The sequence below is a fragment of the Ceratosolen solmsi genome, unplaced genomic scaffold (genome assembly GCF_000503995.2).
Source record: "Ceratosolen solmsi marchali unplaced genomic scaffold, CerSol_1.0 scaffold4, whole genome shotgun sequence".
NCBI lineage: Eukaryota > Metazoa > Arthropoda > Insecta > Hymenoptera > Agaonidae > Ceratosolen > Ceratosolen solmsi.
The window spans coordinates 735,059-762,515 of NW_011948449.1; the positions used below are offsets into that span (position 1 = coordinate 735,059).

The 27,457-nt window shown below is 24.8% G+C and overlaps 1 protein-coding gene and 1 long non-coding RNA gene across 2 annotated transcripts in view; both read left to right on the forward strand.

Moving 5' to 3' along the window:
• Positions 1-2,657: 2,657 nt before the first annotated feature.
• LOC105366450 (uncharacterized) lies at positions 2,658-4,094 on the forward strand. Its single transcript, XR_913006.1, has 3 exons — positions 2,658-2,686; positions 3,305-3,349; positions 4,082-4,094. It is a non-coding gene; the product is annotated as an uncharacterized LOC105366450 (long non-coding RNA).
• A 2,836-nt stretch (positions 4,095-6,930) lies between these two features.
• The window catches only part of bent (projectin protein bent), a 49,227-nt gene continuing 28,700 nt past the window's right edge, over positions 6,931-27,457 (forward strand). Inside the window, 26 exon segments of the mRNA XM_011504898.1 lie at positions 6,931-7,079; positions 9,628-9,813; positions 10,403-10,417; positions 11,361-11,543; positions 12,904-12,948; positions 15,623-15,661; positions 17,134-17,281; positions 18,028-18,264; positions 18,360-18,496; positions 20,546-20,671; positions 20,740-20,884; positions 21,075-21,214; positions 21,290-21,434; positions 21,522-21,663; positions 21,742-21,866; positions 21,945-22,298; positions 22,367-22,573; positions 23,544-23,852; positions 23,930-24,520; positions 24,580-24,888; positions 24,987-25,289; positions 25,414-25,698; positions 25,773-26,081; positions 26,470-26,772; positions 26,842-27,123; positions 27,210-27,457. Of these exon segments, the coding sequence (XP_011503200.1) occupies positions 7,005-7,079; positions 9,628-9,813; positions 10,403-10,417; positions 11,361-11,543; positions 12,904-12,948; positions 15,623-15,661; positions 17,134-17,281; positions 18,028-18,264; positions 18,360-18,496; positions 20,546-20,671; positions 20,740-20,884; positions 21,075-21,214; positions 21,290-21,434; positions 21,522-21,663; positions 21,742-21,866; positions 21,945-22,298; positions 22,367-22,573; positions 23,544-23,852; positions 23,930-24,520; positions 24,580-24,888; positions 24,987-25,289; positions 25,414-25,698; positions 25,773-26,081; positions 26,470-26,772; positions 26,842-27,123; positions 27,210-27,457 (5,388 nt within the window). The 5' untranslated portion in view covers positions 6,931-7,004.

Sequence of the window (27,457 nt, forward strand, 5' to 3'; positions counted from 1 at the left end):
GAAATATGTTATTCGTGGTATAGTTGATACTGTTGATACTGATTCATTAGTTAGTCTTAGTAGTGATACGCTTATACTTGAATATGATAGTGATAACGTCATTTCATCAAAAGATATATTAAAAAATTTAAATATGTTATCATTATCAAATAATATTAAATAGTACATTTTCTTACATAGAATATTATTTTAATATAATTTAAGTTAAAAATAATGAATAAGTATAGAATATATTGATGTTAGTGTAAAAATTATGAATTATACTTCGTTAAAGACTGTATGTATAAAATCATTATACAATTTGTAAAAGATATTTTTTAGGTATTGAATTCAATAATATATTTTTATCCATTATAAAAATAAATATTGTGTTCTGATTTTAAAATGTTTAGTAGAAATAAATTTATATCATTCAATAAATTAAGTAAGAAATATAATTATAAAATTTAAATTAATATAGTTTAATAATGTTCTAATATATTTTGACATTCATCTTCTCAATATATCAATGATATTATAAGAAGGTAATGTAAAAGCTATAAATATTTTGATAAAAATAATAACAAAAAATCTATTGCAAGAAGATATAGTTAAAAATAATAATATAGAATATAAAATTGTTTAAAATTTAGAGGATTTTACAATAATATGAGATCCCCATAAAATGACATACATCCATCCTAAAAATTGCTTCATTTCAATACTCAGCAATCAGAATATATTTACAAAAAAATTAACATAGACAATTACAATAAAAAAAAATTCTGGAATTTTAATACATATTAAATTATATGGACATTATAACTAGCTGTAATAAAATCTATTATGACATATTTGAGAAATTGTTAGTGATTATATATATATCCAGATATTAATTATTATTTACCATACGAATTATGTTGAGAATAAAAAACAAACTAAATTTATTATAGTTAAATGAAAATTTAGATGTAACAGCTTAACAATAGAAAATCGACCACATAAAATAATGTATAAAAAATTGATAGAAAATCTATTAGTTCATTAATCAAATTGTTACATAACATGAATAAATAAAAATTAGATTGATGTTATAATAAAAATATGAAGGATATAATCATGCACGTAAATATACTTTCTTAAAATACACAATGGATAAAAAGATGTTTATGTAGTTACCTCGATTATGCTCTGACTAGATTTTTATATCATCTTTAAAGTAACTATTAAAATTAATCAGAATAATATACCCATATGATGCAATATTTTACGTATCTGACGAAAAAAGATCAGTTCCTCTTTTTAATGATTTTACTTCAGTAAGAATGATCGACTGCATCAATAATTTATCAAAAAGTGAGACTGAAGTTATGATATAAATATTAATCAAAGTATAAACATAAATACAATTAGTATTTTAGTAGTAAAATGTATATGCATAAAAATTATTTTCTTTACGTTAGGATTTGATGAATAATAACAATATTTTATAGAGTTCCAACATCTCAAATTTCAGGTTTTAAATTTATATTTAAAATAACCAAAATACACTCAAATTTTTTCACTTTCAAAATCTTTGCATAAATAATAAACTAGGATAAAATGTAAGTTAGATACAATATAACATTAAGCAAAACAACTCTGTTCCTCATCTCTCTATCTCTTTGTCTCTCTTTCTCGCGTACTCATGTGTACGCAGCCTTTATCTTTGGCTTCCTTATCGAACATTACTTTATTTTATTTTCATTCTTCAAAATTTAACTAATTTATTAAATAAATTAATATTATTCTTATATCATTAATATATGCTTTCATACATGCTTATTTTCAGTAAAATAACGCCAATACTGTAATCACGATTTTATTTCCTTAAAATTCGTACATATTTTTATTGTTTGCATAAACTGTCTATATTTGTTTTAATTTCAATATTAACTATTTTAATTTGTTTAAATTTTTTATAATATTTATTTTTAAAATACAATATTATTTTTACTATTAATTGAAGGTGCACTAAATTTATTGAAGGAATTGCCCTTATAAAAACTTTAACAACCATTGCATATAAATATAATTTAAAAATATAAATATTATACACTATCAATAACTTATAATTTTCTAAAAATAATTTCAGGAAACTCACGTATTAAAGGTTGAACAAATCCCTGATAAATTGAAGGTATAAATTGTTTATATATAATTATTGCATATATTAACAAATTATGACAAACTATCCGTTTAAAGATTATTTATTATACTTTTAGTTACACTAATTTTTTGTGCTATTAAAATAATTGTTAAAGAAAACGGGTTCTTAAATTAAAGGGTATGAAAATTTCTTTCTTCCAATCAGGATGTTCACTTTTCTTTTAAAATAATTTGATTTGATCTTTTTATAAAATCTTATAATTACCTATAATGTTAGATTTTGATACATGTTTGAAAAAAAGAAATTGTAGGTATATTAATATTACATTTGTTTCTTATTCATTGAAAATATTTTTTATAATATTTGCTTACAAATATATAAATTTAAAAATAAACTGTTTAATTTATCAATTAATGATAATAAATTCTTAACGATATTGTAATTGTTAAAAGTTTAATATAGAATTATATATTTTTAAAACATTTTACATTCAAAGTACTTTAATAGGATACACCAACATTTAAACAAAAAATACAAGGAAAGGCGGTAGAATCAAAGGTATTCAACAATAATAATGATTCATCTAAGTTTTCTTATATTGCTTATTCATTTAAATTGTAAATCATTTATAAGTACAATATTTTTTCTTATATATTAACTTTATTACAATATTTAATTATTATATTTCATACAGTTTATTCTTATCTATCATATTCAAGGAATAACGTCATACAAATCTGTTCATATAATATTAACCATAATAAACAAGTAATTAATGAAAGTGAAGGCAGTAAATCAATTTTATCAAATTGAAAAATATATTCGAATTTATAAATATAGATTTATAAATATATATAAAAATGAAAATTTCCAACAGATTTAACTATATACTTATTTACTATCTTAACTTTTACCATCGTATAACTAAAAAGATATATCTTGATTTAATTCTATTCTGTACTAAGATTTTTCATCGGCCTTTTTAACATAAATTAAAAATTCTAATAGAATCAAATAATTAATTATAAGCGTTTTATTAGTTGAGAAAGGGACTGCTCTTTTCATGCATTCATTGTTAATCATAACATATAAACAATATAAATGATATATATATATATATATATATATATATCGTATTTTAAATGATGTCCTAAAATGATTTTATGAAAATTTTAGGAAACACCAACTGCAAAACCTGATAATATTGCAGAAAAATCAAAGGTACATGATAGATAAATTTATTTCACTATATAATCTAATAATTATGCTACCATAATGAATTGATTAAAAAATATTAAATATCAAAAGTTACTTTTAGTATATACATAAAATATTTAAATATTTAAATTTGAAAGTTATCTGATCATAACATAACTTTAACATACTCATCTATCTATGATTGATGTTAAATCTCTTTTGTCTAAAGTTTGTAAGAGTAGAGATAAAAAAATATGCATATAACGAATCCAGTACTTTATTGAACATTAAAATGACTTAATATATAAAAATTTGTAAAAGTTAAATATCACATTCTATTTAAACAATTTCTGTGCATATTATATATCCACAAATGTGCATATGAATAGATTTAATGAAATAACTATGGAGCCTATAATTCTAGCAAATTTTTTAACTAAAAACATTTATTAGTTAATTTGAAATTTATATAATATTTTTAGTTAAAATATAAATACACGCTGATATTTTTGAATAGAAAAATCATTGTAGAAATTTAACCATCTGGTAAACTAAAAAGCTAAAGCTATAAATACCACATACCATACTTAATAACACAAACTTACTAATACTTTAAAAAACGATATATATAATTCCGTATATATATATATATATATATATACATTGTCTGCTTATAGTATAAAAATCTATTATATACATGATTAACGAATACATAACTCAAATGTTATAAAAACTATATCTCGATAAAAATTTCAGGATACACTAACTCTGAAAACTGAACAAGTACCAGAAACATCTAAGGTATTAATTATAAATTTTCGTATGTCTATTTTACTCACAGATTATATAGTATTATACAGCAACATTAAAAAAAAAATTTTTTTAAAGATTGTTTTCAATAAAATAAAATATTAAATTTATTATATTAAACGAAAAATTAAAATTTAAAAATATTGTAATTTTGAACATTTTATGAATCGATTGATAAGTCGAAAGAACATTATTTGAAACAAAACATTTATTATTTTTGAAACTAGTACTGTTGATTTTAAGAAATAAAAAAAAATATTTTTACTGAATATTGATTTTAACGTGAAATGTTTACTATTAGATTAAAATAAAAAAAATATTTAAGACTTTAATATTTCTCTTTGATTAAACTTATACTAGAATTTTGTATATTAGAATTTTATAAATGTGAGAAACATATATATATAATTTTATAATTGTTATATTCTAAATACTTTCGATAGGATACACCTTCATTAAAACATAAAACATCCGAAAAACAAGAAGATTTACAGGTATAAATAATTGTCATTTTTACATTTATTTTACAAGATCATTTAATTTTCATTGTCAATAATCCATAAAAATGTATTGATGTTCTATGCTACAAATAGAATTATATAATAAATTTAAACTATATAATTCAAAAGATATTATATTAACATAGCTTATTTTTATATAAAAATTATATAAAAGATATTACATTTAAAAGACCATACATTTAGAATTTTTTGTTTAATAGTATTTTATATAATACACTATAATAAATTTCTTCAACTTGCATTTAGAATACACTAAAGATGAAACTAAACTAATTATAGCTATATTATTACTAACAATAAAAAAATCGGTAAGTTTATCAGAAATTTTAAAGTAATATAAATATTAATAATACTTAAAATTATTTTTTAAGTAGTACAATGGTAGTTATCAAATTTTATTATCTATTACATTCTACTTTTGAAATTGTATCCATATTCAAATTAAATCACTAATTAGTTTTATAATTTGAAAATCCATTTAATTCACACATATATAAATTCTGATCTTTTCTAATAATACGCCAATACCTAAATCTAAAATATCTGAAAAACCACAAACGAAAGTAAAAGTATAAATTATCAAACATAATTTTTTATACAATAAAATAATTTACATGCTTAATTCAGAAATTATTTTGTCATTGCACGTTTTAAATAATAATTAATCTATCAATTTCTGTTAAATTTACATAAGGATTAATTTATATAAACAATATAATAGTTTATTATATTGATACATAGTACCTATAGAATTAATATTTTCGTTATAGTAAATAAGAATTTCATTTTTTATAATACTTTAAATTAAATCAAACTAATTTAATCATTATTTTTATTATTGGCATGCAAAATTGATGTAGACTTTGAATTAAATATAATTTTATATTTTATTTTCTATCGCCTATATTTATGCAATTTTAATATTACTAATAAAATAAAACAAATTATTTCAGCCATCTTATTAACTATAAAGAAAGTTTTTTTCATACAGATCATAATAATCATACACATAAACGAAATTAACGAATGTATATCCTTCATTTTAAGTAATATTACAATCATTCTATAAATAATTTCAGGAAACATCAACTACAAAATTAAAAAATATTCCAGAACAATTAAAGGTACAAATTGTACTTCCAATTATTTACACTATCGAATAATAGTTTTGTAACAATTAGTGTATTTATAAAATAATTTATAGAATTTTCTTTTCAATTGATCAATAATAAAACTATCAAATGAGTAAAATTTTTATTCTAAATTTTTTTTTTTAATTTTTTTTTTGTAAAAATGAAATTGATAATACTAATATTACCAATAATTTGACCTCTTTACATGTAAAATATTTTTGTTTTTGATATTTTTACTATAATAATTTTTTTTTAATTATAAATTGATAGTAATTGTAATTTTCAATTAGAATTTAGAATTTTATATAATATTTAAAACGCATTTTTAACAGGAAACACTATCTACAAAATCTAAAACACTTGGTAAACCAGAAGAGTCAAAGGTACAGATACTAGTTAATTTTTTTATTCTTTACACAAATTACACTTTTCTATTATTAATTTCTTATGATAAATATTCTTCATTAAAAAATGTAAAGTATATTAACTACAGTGAAATATTATAAAAATGGTTTGCATTCTTATTTCAACTAAAAAAATTAACAAAAAGAGCAAATTTTAGTTATTTTATATTTATAGTTGAAGCCAGACGAAGTAGAAAACAGAAGATCAAGTTTGAAACCGATTAAGACTGACGAAAGGAAATCATCGATAGATAAGTCAGATCTTAAGGTAAGTTCAAATGAAACTATTAATTTGTTGAAATTTGTAAATCATATATAGTTAAATTCTATATTCCGAAAGAAATATAAATAAAAATATTGTGTGTATAATATATATAATAATTACTATATATATATATATATATATATATTGTAGAACGAATAAATTTTGGTTTATATGTTATATTACAAATAAGAAATCTTATACTAAGTGTTTCTAATATTCAAAAGAAAAATTAATTGTAATAGTAATGTATAAAATTTAATTTTAATAATTATAGAATAAAAAACTTAATATATTAAAAGCACATATACACAAATATATCAAAAGGAAAAAATATAGATTTATGTACATTAGGAATAAAACTCTCAAAACAAAGACACAATTCGAGAAGATTATAAAATTGATTATTTTAAATGATATATCAGAATGTATGATAAAAAATTGACAATTTTATAATGAAATAAACATACATAGCCAGTAGGTAGTCCACGTTCCAGTGGCAAATGGCGTAGACCAGAAAAATCTGACGTACAGGTCGAGAACTTCCAAATGATTCAACTGAAGCCGGTAATAAAATCTGGAAAAACTTTCGAGGTGGCCGAAAACGGCATTATTTCATTAAAGGTATCCCCATAATAATGAAAGCCATGATCTTCAAAACTATTTCTCTGTTAATACACTTGTCTTTTCTCTGGATTTCGTCTCTCTCTCTCTCTCTCTCTCTCTTTGCTATTCTTTTTTTGTATTTGATCTAATTCTTTATATTTGATAAATCCCTTAGAAAACTATAGTTGTTTTATTTTATGTATGATTACTCTTCTATTCAACAAAAAATTAATCATGGTTAATTTTTTCTCATTTCTAAATTTTGTATTATTTATTTAATTATTTCATTTTCTTTTTAAATTCACACATTTATCATTATAATCAATATATTTTCTTATTTCTACTATTTTCTTCTTTGAATTTTTATTAAAATTATATAAAACTAAACTATACTCACGTTATTTTTTTATCCTTTTTTAATTGATTAAAAATTTGGGTTTCACCGTTTTGTTCTTCTTTTAATATTTCTTTCATATAATTCTCAGTGATTAAATTAAAGTAATCTTTACTCTTATAATAGTCTTGATTCTCGCTTTAATTTATTATCGTATTTACCATCATTATCCTTCCATACTTTTTAAAATATTTCTTTCATATATTTCTAAGTGATTAAATTAAAGTAATCTTTACTCTTCATTAGTCTTGATTCTTCATTCATTAATTTAGTTCCATTCTTTTCTCTTCTATAATATAATTTTCTACGTATTTCCAAGCATTTAAAGCGTAATTTTATTCTTACTTTATCTTTGATTTTATTTTCATTGATTAAAATATTTCTTTTCGCTATAATCATTTCTTTTTCTTTCCATAATCTTGTTCCTATATTTTTCAGTGATTTCTTGGGAATTATGCTTCTGTTAATTTATCTTTGAGTATTATTACATTGATTAATACATTTAACATAATTTACTTAGCTCTTTTTTTCTACTATACGATAACTTTATCCGACTATTTACAAGACATATTTATTTATATTATTATAAATTTTATATTTTAAGATATTTATCTTTTCTTTTTAATTTAAAAATTCTCTTTTTCAATTTTTAAAGATGTACATGCAACAACACTCTATTCTTACTTTATTTTTCTTTCTTCGATTAATACATTTATTGTAATAGTCTATCAGTTCAATTTTATTTTTAGAAGATCTTAATAATCATTATATTAACTATAAATATTTATAACACAAATAGTAATTATTTAAAAAATTAAATATCAATATCATGCCTTTTATTAATACAATATTTAATTTATGTAATATAATGCATGATGATCGTATAAAATATACCAAGAGAATGTTTTCTTTACTTTATCATTTCAATAAATTTAAGAATTTGTAAAAATAATATTTAATTTTTCTTCGGTCCATTATAACAAATATTTATAAAAATACTGAATTAATTAAAGTAATAAGTACTTGTATTTACTATTTTTATGTTATCAAATAGTTTTTTATGTAATTTTTTAAATAGTTACTTTATCTTTAGTTTTAGTAATAATGAATCATTTCAATAATTACATTACCGCATATAATAAATAGATTAAAAGATTAATTACATATAATGAAATTCGCTTAAAACATAATTTTTTTTCATTCTTTTTCCATCAGCTCAGGAACCTATATTTAAGTAATTTTTTCTAAAAACACTGTTTTAATAATTAATTCTTTCTTATATAACTTTTCAAATTAAAACTAAAATTGATATTGCCAATTTAATTTAAGTATAAATGGACACAAAATATTATATAAGGAGTCATATAATAAATGCCTTCTCATAAGTCATTGTCATTTTCATCGATTTCATAAATCACTATTATAAATATTATTTATATTTAATATTATATTTATATTTAATTATATATTTATATTTAATTATATATTTATATTTAATAATTATAAATAAATTATAAATGTATATAAAATTGTGCGTTGAATTTTAATGTTAAATGTTGTAGAATAAAAATTATTTATATTAAATAAAGCGACTAAACTCAAAAATTGTGTATATAATATTTAATATTGCTTCGCCCTTTCTACATTTAATTAATTTATAATTTCGATTTTATAATTTAGATAATTAATTTTAGATTCAAATTTTTATGTGTAAATGAGTCAAATTATAAATTACATCAATTATATAGAATTTCAGTAATAAAGACACTATCATCGCCACTTGTATCATCATATTTTTAAGATTCATTATCAATATCTCATCGACCTCATTGCAAATATTTTTGATTTATACAATTGTACATTTTAATAATCATCAACATCATCAACATTATCAACGCTATCAATATTATCAACATCATCGACTACATGCTGAACATCTCATTTAATTCAATCAATATTTACTAGAATATTACTAAAAAAATATGTTTATTTGAAACTGATGTGTGTGTGTGTGTGTGTGTGTGTGTGTGTGTGTGTGTGTGTGTGTGAATCTTAAAAAGGAGCTTCTGAAAATAGCAGTATTCAAGTAAATATTTATAAGAATTAACTCTTCCTCCGGATATAAAGTTTTATAAGCTTCAATTAAAAGAATATCTATGGTCTTCTTCATAGAAAACGGACAAATTAGAAAAAATGGAAGCAAAAAGGATGAAGGCAAAAAAAGCTGACAAATTAAAAAGTTATGAATTACCGGAAATACCAGATTATGAAAGGCCAGTACTTGAAAAACCTCAGGAATTTGATTTCGGCGAGCATGTTAAACGTGATAAAACGAAGCTCGAGAGGCCTGTAACTCAGGTGAGTCCAGGTGAAAAAGTGTCTAATAGTACAGATGAACATTGATGTCTTAGTTATTTACAAAAGTCAACAGAAATCTGGTAATAATAACCCAGAAAATAAAATAAACAGAATGAGAATATCGAATTTATATCTAGTAAATTAATAGTGATATGGTGACTTAGTTTGACATTAGTCAATTATCTTTTAGCTAATAATAATAAGAAAATACCCAGCCAGATAAATTCATTTACTAAAATAATTTTGTTAAAATAATGAACATAAGTGATTGATAATAATCATCATTCTTGAAAATAACAAGCAAAATATCATTTTAACACATAAGATTAGAATATGCGGCTAATCCGATTCTATTAATTTTCCCTTTGATATAACATTTATAATTGTTAAAATTTATTTCCACATCAGATATTAGATAGTAAATGATTATATCACCTGTAAATGATTAGTAACCGATTATAATTAAATTTGAAAGCATTAAGAGAATTGTTTAAGAACATTAAGACATAATTTAAATGTCATTATTTTCTATTTTTCATGTTGCTGTACATTGTTGTTCCACTTCTACTACGACCATATGTGCAAGTAGAAATTCGACTCCAAGGTGATGTATCATATAAAAATGATTTATATATAGCTTCAAGATACCAAGTTGGCTAATTAACGCTTACTGCGAGCACACCTACGCACTAACAGCATTTATTAATTACATGGCCAACAAATTTATAACCCACCTAGTAAGTAAAAAGTAAATTACCATATGTTTAAAATTTTTAATTGAAACTCGAATTCGATTATAACAGCTGATTTATTATTTCAAACTGAATGATAAGGTCGATTTTTAGTAAAATAAAAAAAAATTAAAAGTCATATGGAATAGTTTAAAAAAACAAATAATTCAAGTGCCTCGGTATTAGTAATTCACACAAGCTACTTCATTATTAGTACTCATAGACAGCCCCCAACCGATAATTGTATATATTTATAACAGAGCTCGCTCTAGTACAAAGTGACTATAAAGTCACATTTCCATGGAAATTACCCCTGTCGCCCCGGTGATAATCATGACAATGAATATAAAGTCGTGATGCCCAACTGGCGTGGCAATCACATCGCGAATGCCAAAGGGTCGGGACTGTCTACCGAGTAAGATTAATTAAGAAAGGTGTGAAGTACCATCACGGTCGCAAAAGGCCGACTCAACAAGAGCATAATGAGACCTTGGATATTTTTGGAAATTATTACGAGGCGATAGGCCTGCATTACACTGACAGGTCACTAGCCGTGAATCTTCAATCCCTGCCCAGTTTCTCTTCATCTTCCAATTTTGTGCTCAGTTTCCTCCCTCCCTCTTACTCAATCGCGAGTATCTAAATCCTCGTCCATCTACGTGTGCGGATTCCTGCGCGGTTTCGGCTGCCTTTTACATGTCCGCCGTGCACATCGCGTATTCGCGAGCTTCTTCCGCTTCAGCTATCTGCAATCCTCCTCAAAATCGCTACAAAATCGTGGTAGACACCTATAAATCATCCTCAGCTTTTATATAGCCGAAACTACCGGAAATCAAGGCACCGACCGAAGCGCCAAAGATCGAAGTCAGTAAGGATATAACACCCGTTGGAAGCCGCAAAGGTTCTTTAGCACCTGGAAGCGGTACCAGCAGTCGCAGAGGATCACTCATTCCTCCGGAGGAACTTGGACGTAGACCCAGTCTTATTATCAGTGACGAGGTACTACCAAAAATTATGATTTTTGTATTTATTTATGTGAATTTCTTTCTATATTAAAGTGTATCTCAAAGGGTTGGAATCCAATCACATATATTTTTAAAGTCAATTTTAAAAAATTATTTTTACTATTTTTCACGAATATAATTTTGTACAAATATGGGTTTGAATGTGATCTTATTTTGTGACTCAATTCAAAATGTATATCAGTAGTTAAATTATACATAAATTCAAACTCCGTGAGAAATACAGAAACACTTTATAAATTTATCATCTTTCAAATAACTTAAATTTTTGTAACTTTTGCATAAATTGAATTCATTAAAACGAATAAATTTAATTAAAATAACGTATCAATTCATAAATAAAAAGATTAATTAAGCTGATCTATCTTAAGAATAAGCAACTATATTTATTTCCTTCCATCTCGTTACTTAATTTTTCAATATACTGTGAAAGACGAATTAAATTCATTTTGAATAATTATATGACTTCTCATTTTATATTAATTAATAATAAATATATATAAACATTTATTTTTAATAATTTTTAATAGTTATAAATATTAACAATTTTGTTTATTAGTTAACATAGGGAATTATCAAATTTAATGAATGAAATTGAAATTTAAGTTAAAATTATACTTATATTTTTAAAATTTTAATTAGATATATATGTTAAATTATAATAGTAGATGATTGGATTCGAATAAAAACAAAAGAAAATTATAAAAATAAGAATAACAAGTTGATAGGTAGGTTTCTATAAGTAGCATACTTTTTATTGTAGTTACAGATATTAAATATGGCAACTCAATGACTGAATTTTCAAAGAATAATTAAATACTACAGTTTTTTAATTTAGATTTACAGTTTAGAAAATTATTACTGTAGTAATTTGATTATTATTTTAGTGTATATTCTCTCCTGATTCCTCGTATTTAGATTTACATATGATTTTTTAGTCCATCCATCGTTTATATCCATTTTTGACAAACCTTATTATCTATGTTATTAAAGAAACAACAGATACGCTAAATTATTAAACATTCATTTAAAAAGAATTTGATACAGAAAAATATAACGCGACTAAATACTTTAAACTCCCTTTATATCACGAATGCGAATAAAGTACGATATTAAATAAATAAGGTAAAACAAATCAAGAAAATGTATTGTGTGATACTATTGAAGAAGAAAATCATTTCGATAATGTCGCTAAAAGGGTAATTAATACAAATAGGTAAACTATACAGTACACAGTGTCATTCAAACACGATGTTATATAAATTCACCATAAAAGAAAACAACAACAAAAACAACATTTCTCACACATATCATGCTCATAACAATTTGGTCCATAGGAAAATAGAAGGCTGCGCCCCGGCGAGGTCGTGGATGAGCGTAAGGTGAGAGATATTTTTTTCTTCTTCCCATTGAAGAGGAAGCCACTCATAACCGATAATGGCGATAATAACGATAATAATAATATTAATAATAATATAAATACGAATAATGGTTCTAAATATAATTATATTAATAATATATCAATAATAATAAGCGCAATAATAATTGAATAATACTACAATAATATAATAATACCAACATGCCTCGAATGCAAATTCAATCATTTAAAAATCACCAACCGCATTCACACAATTTTCACACTTAATTTTCTTTTATCATCTTTATTTATCTTTCTCACCTTTACAGATTATTTTAATTACTGATATTTATATTTCGTAGCATTTTTTATGAAATTCAGAAATCATTTATTTCAATTAATTTTAAGTTAAAACATTCCTCAGCTTTTCTAAAAAATGTTCATAAATTTATTCACACTTACATGAAAAACACACTTACACTTATAAACGTCATAATAAAAGATTAATGTAAAGATATAATTATTTTTTATAGTTATAGGCCGTTGTCATTATTTGTTTGATAACGTTATAAATTTTTTAAAGAACTTTATTTAAAAAACTGTGGTTGTTATCATTTTAAAACACATGATCTTAAAACGCTAAGATAATTAAGAAAAAAATATCTATTTTGGTAAGTTTGCGTGTATTATAATTAACGAATTTTCTTTTAAAGAGAACTAAATATTGAAATAAACCAATTACACAAGAATTGTATATAACAGAAATCATAAAGCACGTTCAGTAAATAGTAGAACTAAATAAAAATTCAATCATAGAAATGTGAATATATTGTGAGGCAACTGCTAGGAACTAACTTAAAATTCACGCGCTGGTGATAATCTTATAAATTTAATAAATTGTTGCTGAAAATAAAGAAGGAACATATTCCTAAAATAGAAGCCTTTCACATTTTGTCATAAATGTATGTCATCTGGCAAGGATAGATGACACTTCTGATTTCTCTTGTAACCAATCATAATATTTAATATTTTCTATTTATTAATGATATGTCAACCAGAGACAATTCATACATAATTAGTAGCCGACATCAAATAGTAGCAGACACTAGCTCAATAATACAATTACTTTTTAAATCGGCCCTTGATGTAGCTTTAAAATGTATCGACTCTGCAGCTTTTTAGTAAATATTAGAACGATTTTACTTGCAGTTAAAATATTTGAAATCCGTTGAAAATACGCGATGCAAAGGCGAAATCATTGAAGGTATTAAAAACTTGAATATGTTTATAATACGATTCTTGTGCACTGTATCAACGCTAATATATCGTTTCTGCACGTGTTTCATAAAATAAGGCCGCAACGTAAAATTCTGTGCCAATTTCGCATTTTCGTATGTACTACTATCTGCGAATTAATGTATATTAGTTATTCATACAATATTCATTATAACTGCTATCTCTTTTTTAATTTAAAAAATATATGAAGTTAATATAAAAAATACACATACGGATGATTAAAAAGAAATTAAAAGCTCTGATTAATTATATAAATAAGTACACTTGATAATTAAATAATCTTTTTTATAAAATAATTATATATAGGTTAATGGGATTCAGGTTGGAATTACAATGAATACTTAAAACAAGCATAATATCATTACATATTAATGTTTATAAAGAAGTATTATAGTTTATATTAAAAACCATAATCGGCCATTACACCGATAAAAGTGTATGTATTTAAAATAAGAGCACAAAATTAAAATTAGGAACTAAAATGAAGCTGTATGCGTAATATTTCCTTGTTCTTCCTTATTTCGTGCTATACCTTCTAATGTTACTGGTGCAAAAAGAAGCATATTAAATTCACAGGACCATATCCGACTAGAATATTATAAAAAACTAAATAGTATAGATGATATTGCGTATATATAAATTTTTATTGTAACCGCATCTCATCTATTTATGACTGTCGTCGCATTAGTAGCGCCCCTACTGTGAAACAAAAATATGTTTCTATATTTGTGTATATGTCCAAGCCTTACGTTCGTCTCTGTACTTTTCTGCAGGTTAGATTACGGCCCGGCGAGGTATTGGATGCCAAGGTGAGATTTGTGTTCGCTATAACACAAAGCTTACCTACCTCGAAGCCAACCATCATCGCAGCTGCGAGCGAACCCGCAACGCAAAATTTTCCTTTTTACTTGAATAGAAAAAAAAAGCTTGAGGCTAAGAAGCGTTTTATAACTGTTCTTTATTACATTTATAATAATTTACTTAATTTTGAATAACTTTGTTGTCTATAAATCCAAGCTGTTTATTTCTATTCATTAAATTATTCCCAGACCTTTACCGCCTCTGCAGCCTCTGCGCTGCCTAAATACCAACCATAATAGTAATAAAAAAATAATAATACATATATTATATTAATATTGAATAAATATAGTAGGTTTGGCTTGCAGAAAAATTCACTAACAGCGGATGCACTAGTATTGAAATCTCGCGGTTCTCTTAAAATTATTCTCTCAACAAATTTGTATGAGTCTGTATAGAAAAATGGAATGCTATTTTATTTTATTAATATACGAGCAGTTTAATCAATAGAGTATTTAAATTAAACATTTTTATTAGTCGTTATACTTTATAAATTTTTCCATTGCATTTGATTAATTTATTTTTTTTGGAATTAATCAACATAGAAATTCGGAAGGCCCGGCGAACTGCTCGACGACGACAAGGTTAGATATTAGTCTTCTATATATTTTTGACGATGGTGGTCACGTTAACGCGATCTCTATCTGTGATTAAAAATATCGTGATTAACTACATGGATCAATCCGATACAGAATTTGTAGATTTTGTATATAATTATATTAATACTTATATTTATTGTACATATTGATTGTTATTTTTGTCTTATTATTTTACCTTTTTGTTACTACACATTCATGTTTTTATAGATTATATATCTTTTTTCTCTTATATTTTTATGTTTATACATAAATTTTAGTTAAACATTTGTACAAAGAAAATAAATTCACTCGAAGCAATCGAAGCGGCAGCAGCACGTAACTTTAACCGTAATATTACTATAGTTCTTATTTTAAAATAATAATCCATTGATAGTTTATTTTGATATGATATAATATCAAAAATAAAATACAATGAATAGCATTAAAAAACTCTAACATCGTTTAGTGCAAAAAATTGTCCAATATGCTGCCGCACGTTTGTTTTGCTGTTTCCATGCTTAGCGAACATTTAACTCGTGGAATTACTATCATTCATAAAATTATTCCTTTGTATGCATTATAATACATATTTCAACTTGTAATCTCAACCTGCTTTATGTAATTTATATAATTATGTGTTAGCGCTTCCCATTATATGTAATTATGCATACTTTGATGAAAATAAATTTGATAATTCAAGAGTAACGAACGAACCAAAATAACAAAATACGAATATAGGGTAAATGTTTAAAAATACAATGTTTATAATAATAATAACAACCATAAGAGTAATAATGACGTTCAATGTAATTGTGATAACAACAATAATAAGAAGAATAGCGAATGATGCGGCACTGAAATAGACAATAATAAGTATTTGATTTAGAAGGATATCTTTATAATTCTATAATAACTATAATACAAAAAGCTAAAATGGGCATGGCGATAAAAATTTGTTAGTAAAAATTCTATATGTATAATAATGGACATTAATATTTGATAATAATAAATAAGAAAACACGCCATTGACACACCAGTAAATTGACCATAGCTCACAAATGCGTGAACATAGCTAACAGCACAAGGGTGACTAACCAAAAATCATTTACGAAAACATAAATCACATGCGTAATCTAACTATGTTTCTAATCTTTCGCACCCAATATTTCATACAATTACATTAACTGCCCATCAAATCATAATTTAAAAAGATTTATCTATCATTTACTTATTTATTTTTGACCTGTAATATTGCGACATCGATGATTATTGCACTATAATCTAGTAACCGGGCAAGTAAGCCACTTTTCTCATTGTATAGTAGATCGCTTTCAAAATTGGAAGGTAAGTCTCATAGTGCAAAAATCAACGACTACCGCAAAATAAGATGTAGTATTAGCATGATTAGTTAAAGCTGCTTGGCAAGGTAATTAATAAAGCTTTGTTTGCAATTGCGCATCGGCGTTGGGTCCGTGTAGCGACGTCGTCCAAGTACGGACGCTCGAAGGCTCAGTGTGGCGGATCTAGAAAATAAGATCAATCAACCAAGTACCCCGTTAAAAGATGTCGGAAATCCGGGACCACCACAAATTGTTGACGTACAAGAGTCATACTCTGCTGTCGAAGGTACGTTTTTTTTTTATTTTTTATAATCAGTTAATCGATACTTTAATGTTGAAATGTGAATTATATTAAGCCAATATTAATCATTGATTAATGGTTTGACTATAAATTATGAATTCGGTTTATTTATAATTATTTGCTTCTGCTACTGGAATTAAAGTTTTTCCTACTTTTAATACGTTGGCTATTTTGTAATTATTTCTAAAATAAATAAACTATTAGTATAAATTGTAGACAATTAATTCAAAATAAAATAGTTGTAATGGAAGAAAATATTATGCTTGAAAATTAAATAAATACTTACGTCATGCGAAGAAGTTGAGAATATTCGTATGTTTACTTTATCAATGCCTTAAACATACATGCTTTCAAAAACCAATATCACAAAAATATTAATGTTATATATTTTTTTAAGCATAAGAGTAAAAAATAAATAAATAAAACATTTTATTGCTATATTTGTTCAATTACTATATATTATTACTATATCTTAAAGTATACTTTTATTTACTTAATACATTCAATTCTACCATTACACATTCGGATGCATATATGCATACATAGTTGGCATTACGTAATAATTGGACATGTAAATATAAGATAAATAATTGCTATACTATTATATGTATAAAATATGTGATAATATTTTATGATTAAAAAACTTATTTTCCTATGTATTAAATTTTCTTGTTATTTTTTACATATTTCAAGAACTTCTTTACTCAATTATTTCATTATTTCCAATTTAGATTCGACGGCATATCTTACCGTGCAAGTTGAAGGTACACCTGCACCAACTTTCAAATTTTACAAAGGTATGACAGAAATTATCGAAGGTGGTCGATTTAAGTTCCTTACTGACTCTGAAACAAACACAATCACATTATGTATGCGCAAAACAAAACCAAACGATGAGGGCACTTACAAAATCGTTATCAGCAATATTCATGGCGAAGATTCAGCCGAAATGCAACTATATGTTTCAGGTAATGAGACGTTCATATGTATCAATAACTGTAAATTCTCAATTCATATAATCAAAATCAATAAATTTGTTCTATAATTTAAATATGAATTTTAGACGCAAGTGGTATGGATTTCCGTGCTATGTTAAAAAAACGGAAGTATCAAAAATGGGCACGAGAACAAGCAGAATTAGATAAAGTTGATCTAAAGGAAGTTGAAAAACCAATTCCTGCTCTTAAGAAAGTTGAAAGGGTTCGTAATTTTTCATTTTTATTATTTATTAACAACATTTTATACTTTTCAATAGCAAGTAGTTTTCAGTTGAAAAAACTAAGAGTTATAAATATTTCCTGATTCATAAAAGTAAGTTGCGATGTTTAAATATCACTGTGTTCTTGTTTATTATAAAATTCCTTAATGTCTTTGTTACTTAAAATCCTCATATTTATGTTAAACAAAAATTTTTAATAGTTTGACTTTTTATACCTTTTCCCACTTAAATTGAAAATATAGAACGTTGATTTTTCTGAATAATTTGTTTTTTTTAATGAATGTTTGTTAACAAATGAATATAATTAAAAATACTGTGTCGTATTAATTCTCTGTAACAATTGTACTCATTTAGAACGATAATTTTTTTATTAATTTATAATATATGATATATATATAAAATTTTAAATAATAAAGTATTTTTTAGAGTTTTTTCCTTTCAAACAGCGAAATACAGCTTTCATTTATTAATTGTTAATAAAATATTGGTGTCATTTTTTATTACTTACAAATTCTAGTAATATAATTGATAAAATAAACTGATTTAATATTTTGTATTATCTTTTGTTGTTAAATTTAAAAATTAATTTAAACAAAAATTTTCTATTTCAAAAATAAAATGTATCAATAATTTTAGTTACTGGGTTATTTAAATTCAGAAATTATTTTAACTTATTAATTTAACTAATTCCGAGAAAATGATAGTAAAAGTTATTTTATGTTTTAACTAATCCCATGTAGAATGCAGAAAACTGATCGAAGTAAAACTGTTATAAACAATAAAGCAACCGTCATTATTAATATAAATCTATTAATGTTTATATTTATTAATACTTATGTGATATTTTCAATATGTTTGAATGATAAAGTAAATAAATTTATAAATAAAAATTATAAAAATTTTAAATGTCATATTTATGAACTGTATAAATAGTAATTACATAAATATTATATGTAAAAATTATATAAATTGTAGATATATAAATAGTAATATGAAAAGCAGCTTTCCTATATTGATTGTTACACGATATACTTATATGTATTTATTTATTAAAATTGAAATTTTTTTACACATTCAATTATTATAGTGTTTATTCTTTATTCTAATATCTTAAGTCTGATGATAGAACTAAATTTACGACGAATTGCATAATCATCAATAATTAATTATATTCTTTTTAATATGGTTATGTATTCATATGATTAGTTAAATATTTTTTTTAGTTTTCGTTAAAAAAATTAGTCAAGATAACAAATTTATTTTCACTAAATATTAGAATATGTTACTGTAATGAAATCCTTCATAAGTAAAATGCTAATATTTCTTTATATGTTTATATATTTTTTTTATTGGGACTATTGGTTGTTCTTGTAGATTTTATTATTTATTAAATTAATTTCCACACTGCTAGTTTGGCACTCGTAGTACTACCAGTTTTAGCGTTACTAGTGCCTTAAAACTTCGTTAAGACTCCAGTTAGGATTACGGCATTCGAATATATCAATATTTTTTATCTATATTTGAATATTGCCCATTCGTATCTACAAGTAGTCTAGCACTTAAAGTTATATCATTAACATAAAGTTTTTTAATAGTGTATTTTGACTCTTCTCTTTTCTGATTACGTTTGTTGATGCTGATAAGTTCTCTTTTATTAATGCTAATATATAGTACAATATTATTATAAATTTTGTACGTAATTATGTTACATCGATTTTTCATTGTTTATATGTACTTCTGAATATTATATGATATTTAAAATATTACTAATGTTTTTTAAACGAATTTGTTATTATTTTTATGAATTTATTATTATTCATTTTACATTTTTTATTTTTTAAATAGTTTTTTTTACTTTTTTTAGTTTTCATTTTTTAATTATTAGTGAAAAATCACAGTTGTTAAAATTATTAATTATTAAATTCTAGAATCTTTTTAGTTTTTCAGCTACAATATTTTTAAAAATTATTTTGTTTACTTTTATTTATATTTTTTATAGTAATTTTATATATTAATATTTATTTATATAGAAACCTGAGGTATTCTTAAAACCATTAATTGATCAATATGCAAAAGAGGGTAAGGATAAAAAAGTAACATTTGAAGCCCTTTTTTCAAAGCCTAATTGCAAACCTAGATGGTACTTTAGAAAAGATGTAAGTAAATAAGTATAATATATTATTAGGATTACAAGTACAATTTTTATATAATCTTAAAATCATAGGAGCTGTTTCAATCAGCTAAATATAAATTTAAAAATGATGAAGATTGTTACCAACTTATAATCACAGGACCAAAAGTGGAAGATACTGGAAAATATACGATCGATATATCTGGCGTTTCCAGCACGGCTTTTCTCAATGTCGACGGTAAAACTTTTTTTATAAAAACAATTTTTTAATAATATTTGTATAAATTGACTAATGACAATTTTATTTATTTGTTAATAATTTAATAATATAATATTAACCTATACATATGCTACACTGAAGAATATATTATATTATATCTAGTCCTCAAAAATATATTTACTTTAATTACCGACGGTGATATTTATAGAACCTGATCCAGTATATACTTTTACTAAACCACTTAATCAACAAACAAGTGGATTTAGTAAACATGAAGTTCAGTTGGAATGTACAGTTAGTTCTAGTATGGCCCACGTATCATGGTATAAAGGGAAAGCCAAATTGGAGGTAATTTTAATAAAATTAAAAATTTACAATTAAAATATATATTTCATCAACTTACAATGTTAAAAATTCATGTAGGATGGTGATGTTTTTCAAATTTCGAAAGATATGTCTGGCGTTTGCCGACTAACAATAAGAAATGCAAAATTTGAAGACAGTGGTGAATATTTCTGTAAAATTAATAAACAACCTGATAAGACAGATACAACATTATCAATTATAGGTAAATTTATTTTAAATTACATTCTTTGTATTAATAAATTGTATATATATTTCGCCATACTCATAAAGTATTACGATTTATTAATAGAATACCCTTACAAGTTCGTTAAAGTATTGAAACATCAAACGGCTATTGAAAAAGAAACAATAACATTGCTTTGTGAACTTGATGATCCTGCAGGTGATGTAAAATGGTTTAAAGGAGATCAAGAGATACTTTCAGATAAACGGTATTTATAAATTTGTTTAATTTGAAATCAAAATATTCATTATAAAGTTAAAAAAACTTAAAAATGGGGTGTTAATAGAATACAAATTAAAGAAGATGGTCGCAAAAGAAAACTTATTATTAAAGATGCTAAGGTCACAGATGCTGGTATTTATTCCTGTACAAGTAATGCTGATCGAACCGAAGCTGAACTCATTGTTAATTGTAAATGTCTTACTTCTTCTTTACATAAAAAAAAAAAATAAAAAAAAATAATAGAATTAAATTTTAAAAAATGTTTAGATCTCAATCGATTTAATAAAAAACTGAAGGACACTGTTGGTATAGAAAGGGAAAAGGTTGTTTTAGATGTAGAACTCCAAGATCAAACGGCTCCTGCTAATTGGTTTTTCAATGGCGTACCTATTCAAACAAATGAAAGAATTGAAATTAAAAATCTTGGTGGTGGTAAGCACCAACTTGTTTTCAATAGAGTAGAGATGGAAGATAATGGTGAAATTACATGCGAGAGCGGAGAATTAAAAAGCTCTTGTCAATTAACAATTAAAAAAGGTGAAAGCAAGCCAATTGCTGAAATTCCTGATAAAATTGAAGGACCATGCAATGCTCCAATTATATTTGTTATACCATACAAGAGTAAGAGCAAATAAATATATTTTCTTATTTTTAAATGAATTTTTAATATTTAAATATTATTTCTTTAGTTGACGGAACAAGACAATCACAAGTTGAAGCTAAGTTTGTAAAGGATGGAAAAGCGCTTCCACTTAAAGATGTAGAAATAGTTGTAGGAGAAGACAAAATTACTTACAGAATTAAAAAACCTCAACATGATCAATCTGGTATTTATCAAATTAAGATTAGCAATTCGCAAGGAGAAGAAGTCAAAGATGTCTTTGTAAATATGCAAGGTAAGTTTGTATTAAACTAATGAAAATTGAAACAATACATAAATGTTAAAAATCAGTAGTTATCGTAGTATTATTATATTATAAAAAAAAGATTTCAAAATTGTAGGATGAATACCACTTGTTTGAATTCATTTTGTATATCGAGGTGAGAATAGTATATATAATATGAAAACAAATAAATACAAAATCTTATTATATTAAGTTATCGAAATATTGCTGTAATTATCTTTTATCGATCAAAAGAAGTGATTTAAAAAATTGCTTCAGTTGTTTAAATATTTAATACATATGACTCAAAATCCGAGATTTAACTATAGTTAGTTTTAGTAAAATTCGTATGCCTTGATTACTAAAGATTTTGCAAATGTCTTAAATAATAAAAAAAGAAATACAATCAAATAGTTAGTATAAAATGAAAAACTATAATTATGTAATTAATATATTATTGGACTTTAGATAAACTTTACGATATTTAATATTTCACTATCTTGTATTATTTAAGAAATAGTCTTCTATATTGTGTTATTTTAAGATCTTAGAATGTATTGCCTCCTCCACAACTCTCTTTTTAATGCTTCCGATATTTTCCTATCGTAAATAAATATTAGCGTAACACTAATACAACAATAACGAATATGAAATATTTTATTTTTATTTTTTTATCTTTTCTTCTTCGTCATGCTTTTCTTTATCATCGAGAAATATATTCGTCGTGACTATATATATATATATATATATATCTGCAAGTAGCAGTAGTTACTAGATGAAAGAAAAATCAATGTGTAGTAGAGATATACGTCCTCAGTGCACCTTAAAAGTATTTGTTAAAAAATAAATAATATTATGATATTAAAATTTATAGAATATAATATTTGATATTGTTTATTTTAATAAAATAATTTTTAACAGGACATTCTGACAATGAATGCTACTAAAATAATATGTTATTTTGTATTTTTATATTTTTCAGAGGTTCCATCACCTCCACAGGATGTGGAAGTAACTGATATTTTCGCAACTAGTTGTATTGTTTCTTTCAAACCAAGTTCAGATGATGGAGGCTCACCAATTACGAAATATGTTATTGAACGTTTAGATATGAGTTTAAAGGCCCAATGGGATAGTGTTGGAGAGATAATACCAGGAGAAAAAACTAGTTATAAAGTTCAAGATCTTGTTACAAGAAAAGAATATAAATTTCGTATTCGTGCTGTAAATAAAATTGGATCAAGTGAACCAGCGATGTTCAAAAATCCCATTTTGGCCAAAGACCCATGGGGTATGATTTATTAATTTATAACTAAATAAATATAAAGTATTATTAAATTATAATATTAAATTAAATAATATTTTCAGATGAACCCGGAAAACCCGGAAACGTTGAAGTTACTGATTGGGATGTTGATCATGCTGATCTTAAATGGACAAAACCAGAAAGCGATGGTGGTGCTCCAATTACAGGATACATAATTGAATATAAAGAAAAATTTGGCAAAGACTGGGTAAAAGGCAAAGAAATTCAAGGTGATTTAACAACAGGAAGAATTGATGGATTGAAAGAAGGATCACAATATGAATTTCGTATACGTGCAATCAATAAAGCCGGGCCTGGAGAGCCATCTGATGCAACTAAACCTATTATCGCCAAGTCTCGATTTGTTAAACCATTCATTGTTGGAGATGGATTAAAAAATCTTATTATAAAAAAAGGTCAAATTATCAAGTATGATATTAAATATAAGGGTGAGCCAGAACCCGAAGTACATTGGTATTTAGGAGGGAAAGAATTAGTACAAGACTCTACAGAAAGATTAACTATTGATAAATATGAAATGAATACTGTACTTACTATAAGGAAAACAATCAGAGCTGACTCTGGGCAATATAAATTAATACTTACAAATAGTTCTGGTACATGTGAAAGTACCGCCGATGTCGTTGTATTAGGTTAGTGTAGTTATAACAACATTTTATTATATTTTCTACATATTTTATTTATATTATAGATAAGCCATCGAGACCAAGCGGTCCATTGGAAGTAACAGAAGTACGTTCTGACCATGTTACGGTAAAATGGAAAAAACCGAAAGATGACGGAGGTAGTGATATTACAGGTTATTTATTAGAAAAAATGGATATGGACACTGGAAGATGGATTCCAGCTGGAGAAGTCGGTCCGGGTGAACCACATACATTTACATTCTCTGGCTTGACTCCAAAGAAAAAGTACAAGTTCCGTGTAAAGGCCTCTAATAAAGAAGGGGAATCTGAACCCCTTGAAACTGATGAAGCCATTCTAGCTAAAAATCCTTATGGTAAAAAATATGCATTATTATATTTAATAATATATTATTCTTAATAATTGTACTAAAAAATAATATGTAAATTCTTAAACCTATTTTGATATATTTAGACGAACCTTCGAAACCTGGAAAACCAGAAATCATTGATTATGATAATGTCAGTGTGAATATAAAGTGGGCAAGGCCTGAGAGTGATGGTGGTCGACCGATTTCACATTATACTGTTGAAATGAAAGATAAATTTTCGCCGGATTGGGTTGAAGTTGTTAAAACTAATGATGATAATCCAGAAGTAAAAGTCGATGGATTAAAAGAAAAAATGGTATATCAATTTAGAGTTCGTGCACATAATAAAGCAGGCGCTTCCCAACCGAGTGAACCTACAGACAATCATCTATGTAAACATAAAAATCGTTAGTATAATTTATCTTATATTACAAATGATAAATTTATGTTATAAAAATATTTTATTTATAACGCTACAGTATATTGTTATATTTATTGATACGTTTAAAAAACCAATCTTTATATTTATAGTTAAGCCAAAAATTGATCGTGAAACTTTCAAGTGTATTACGATCAAAGCAGGGAGAACACATAAATGGTCCGTTGATATTACAGGAGAACCTCCGCCAGAGTGTAAATGGGTTTGGAGAGATAATGTTCCTCTCACTAACACTGAACGAATAAAAATTGATAATGCAGATTATCATACAGATTTTACAATTAATAATGTTGTTAGGAAAGATACCGGAAAGTACACTTTGATAGCTGAAAATGCTAGTGGAAAAGATACTGAAACAGTTGAATTGATTGTATTAGGTTAATTTGAATAATTATTTTTTTAAATTAAATAAATGAATTTAAATATCATCATATTTAATTTGTCATTGTAGGTAAACCCGATCCGCCAAAAGGACCACTTGTAATTTCAGATGTAACAAAAACAAGTGCAAAGATTCAATGGGAAAAGCCGGAAGATGACGGTGGTAGTCCTATTAAAGAATATGAAATCGAAAAAATGGATATAAAAACTGGAAAGTGGGTGCGTGTGGGTAAAGTTCCAGGAACTGGAGATACTGCATTTCAAGTTACTGGGTTAAATCCTGGTAGTGAATATAAATTCCGAGTAACGGCTGTAAATGATGAAGGAGATTCAGAGCCTTTAGAAAGTGAACGTAGTATAGTTGCTAAAAATCCATTTGGTGAGTAATGTTCTTAGTAGGGTTTATTATATGAAGTATAAAATATTTGAAAAAAATTCCATTTGTTTTTCGTCAAACTATTAGAATAGTACTATCCAAGAAGAGTTTTAAATCTTAGAAGTTAGTTAAAATTAAATATCAGGTATTATATAGTATATTAATTTAAGTAAAACAAAACTTAAAAAAAAAAAATTAAAATGAAAATTTATAATATTATTTTTTAATTTAAAATATTATTTAATTTACACTAAATATTATTTATAATGTAATCCCAGAAATAATTTTTAATATTTGATGAAATAAATATAAATATATACGGATATTTTTACTTTTTAATATTCTTAAATATTATTTTTAATATTGAATATTTTCAAATATGAATTTACAGATGAACCTCTAAAGCCTGGCACACCAGATATTACGGATTATGATAACGAGTCCGTAAGCTTAAAATGGACTCCTCCAGAATTTGATGGTGGTGCACCTATCGAAAAATATATTATTGAAAAAAAAGATAAATATAAACCAGAATGGGAAAAAGCAATAGAAGTTCCTGGAAATAGTTTAGAAGGTAAAGTTCCTGGTTTAAAAGAAAAAGGAGAATATCAATTTAGAATAATAGCTGTTAATAAAGCTGGTCTGTCGCCGCCTTCAGATGCATCAAAAGTACAAATCTGTAAACACAAGTCTCGTAAGTATTGTAATATTACTTTTTTTATATTAATAATGGTTTATTATAAATAAAATGAAACGTTCGCAGTTAAACCAAGAATTGATAGAACAAATCTCAAACCTATTTTTGTTCGAGCTGGTAAACAAATTAAATATGATGTTGATGTACGAGGCGAACCACCTCCAGAAATTTGTTGGTATCATAAAGATATGTTGATTAAATCTGGAGGCAATATTGAAGTTGTAAATATTGATTATAATACGAAAATCACTATTAATGATAGTTTAAGAGCTAATACAGGTGTCTGGAAAATTAAAGCTGTGAATGCCCATGGACAAGATGAAGCGGAAGTAGAGATTACCATATTATGTAAGAATTATTAAGATACATTAAATAGTAATGAATTAAACAGTAAAAATATAATTTAATGTACGTAAATATATATAAATTTTCAGCTGCACCTTCAAAACCTAAAGGGCCGCTTAAAGTTTCGAATGTTACAAAAGGTGGTTGTAAATTAAAATGGGAAAAGCCAGAAGATGACGGTGGCAAACCAATAACTGGATATCAAGTGGAAAAATTAGATAAAAATAGTGGTCGTTGGGTACCAGTAGGGCGTACTAATGATACTGAAATGGATGTTAAAGGATTACAAGAAGGACATGATTATGAATTTAGAGTAAAAGCTATTAATGAAGAGGGC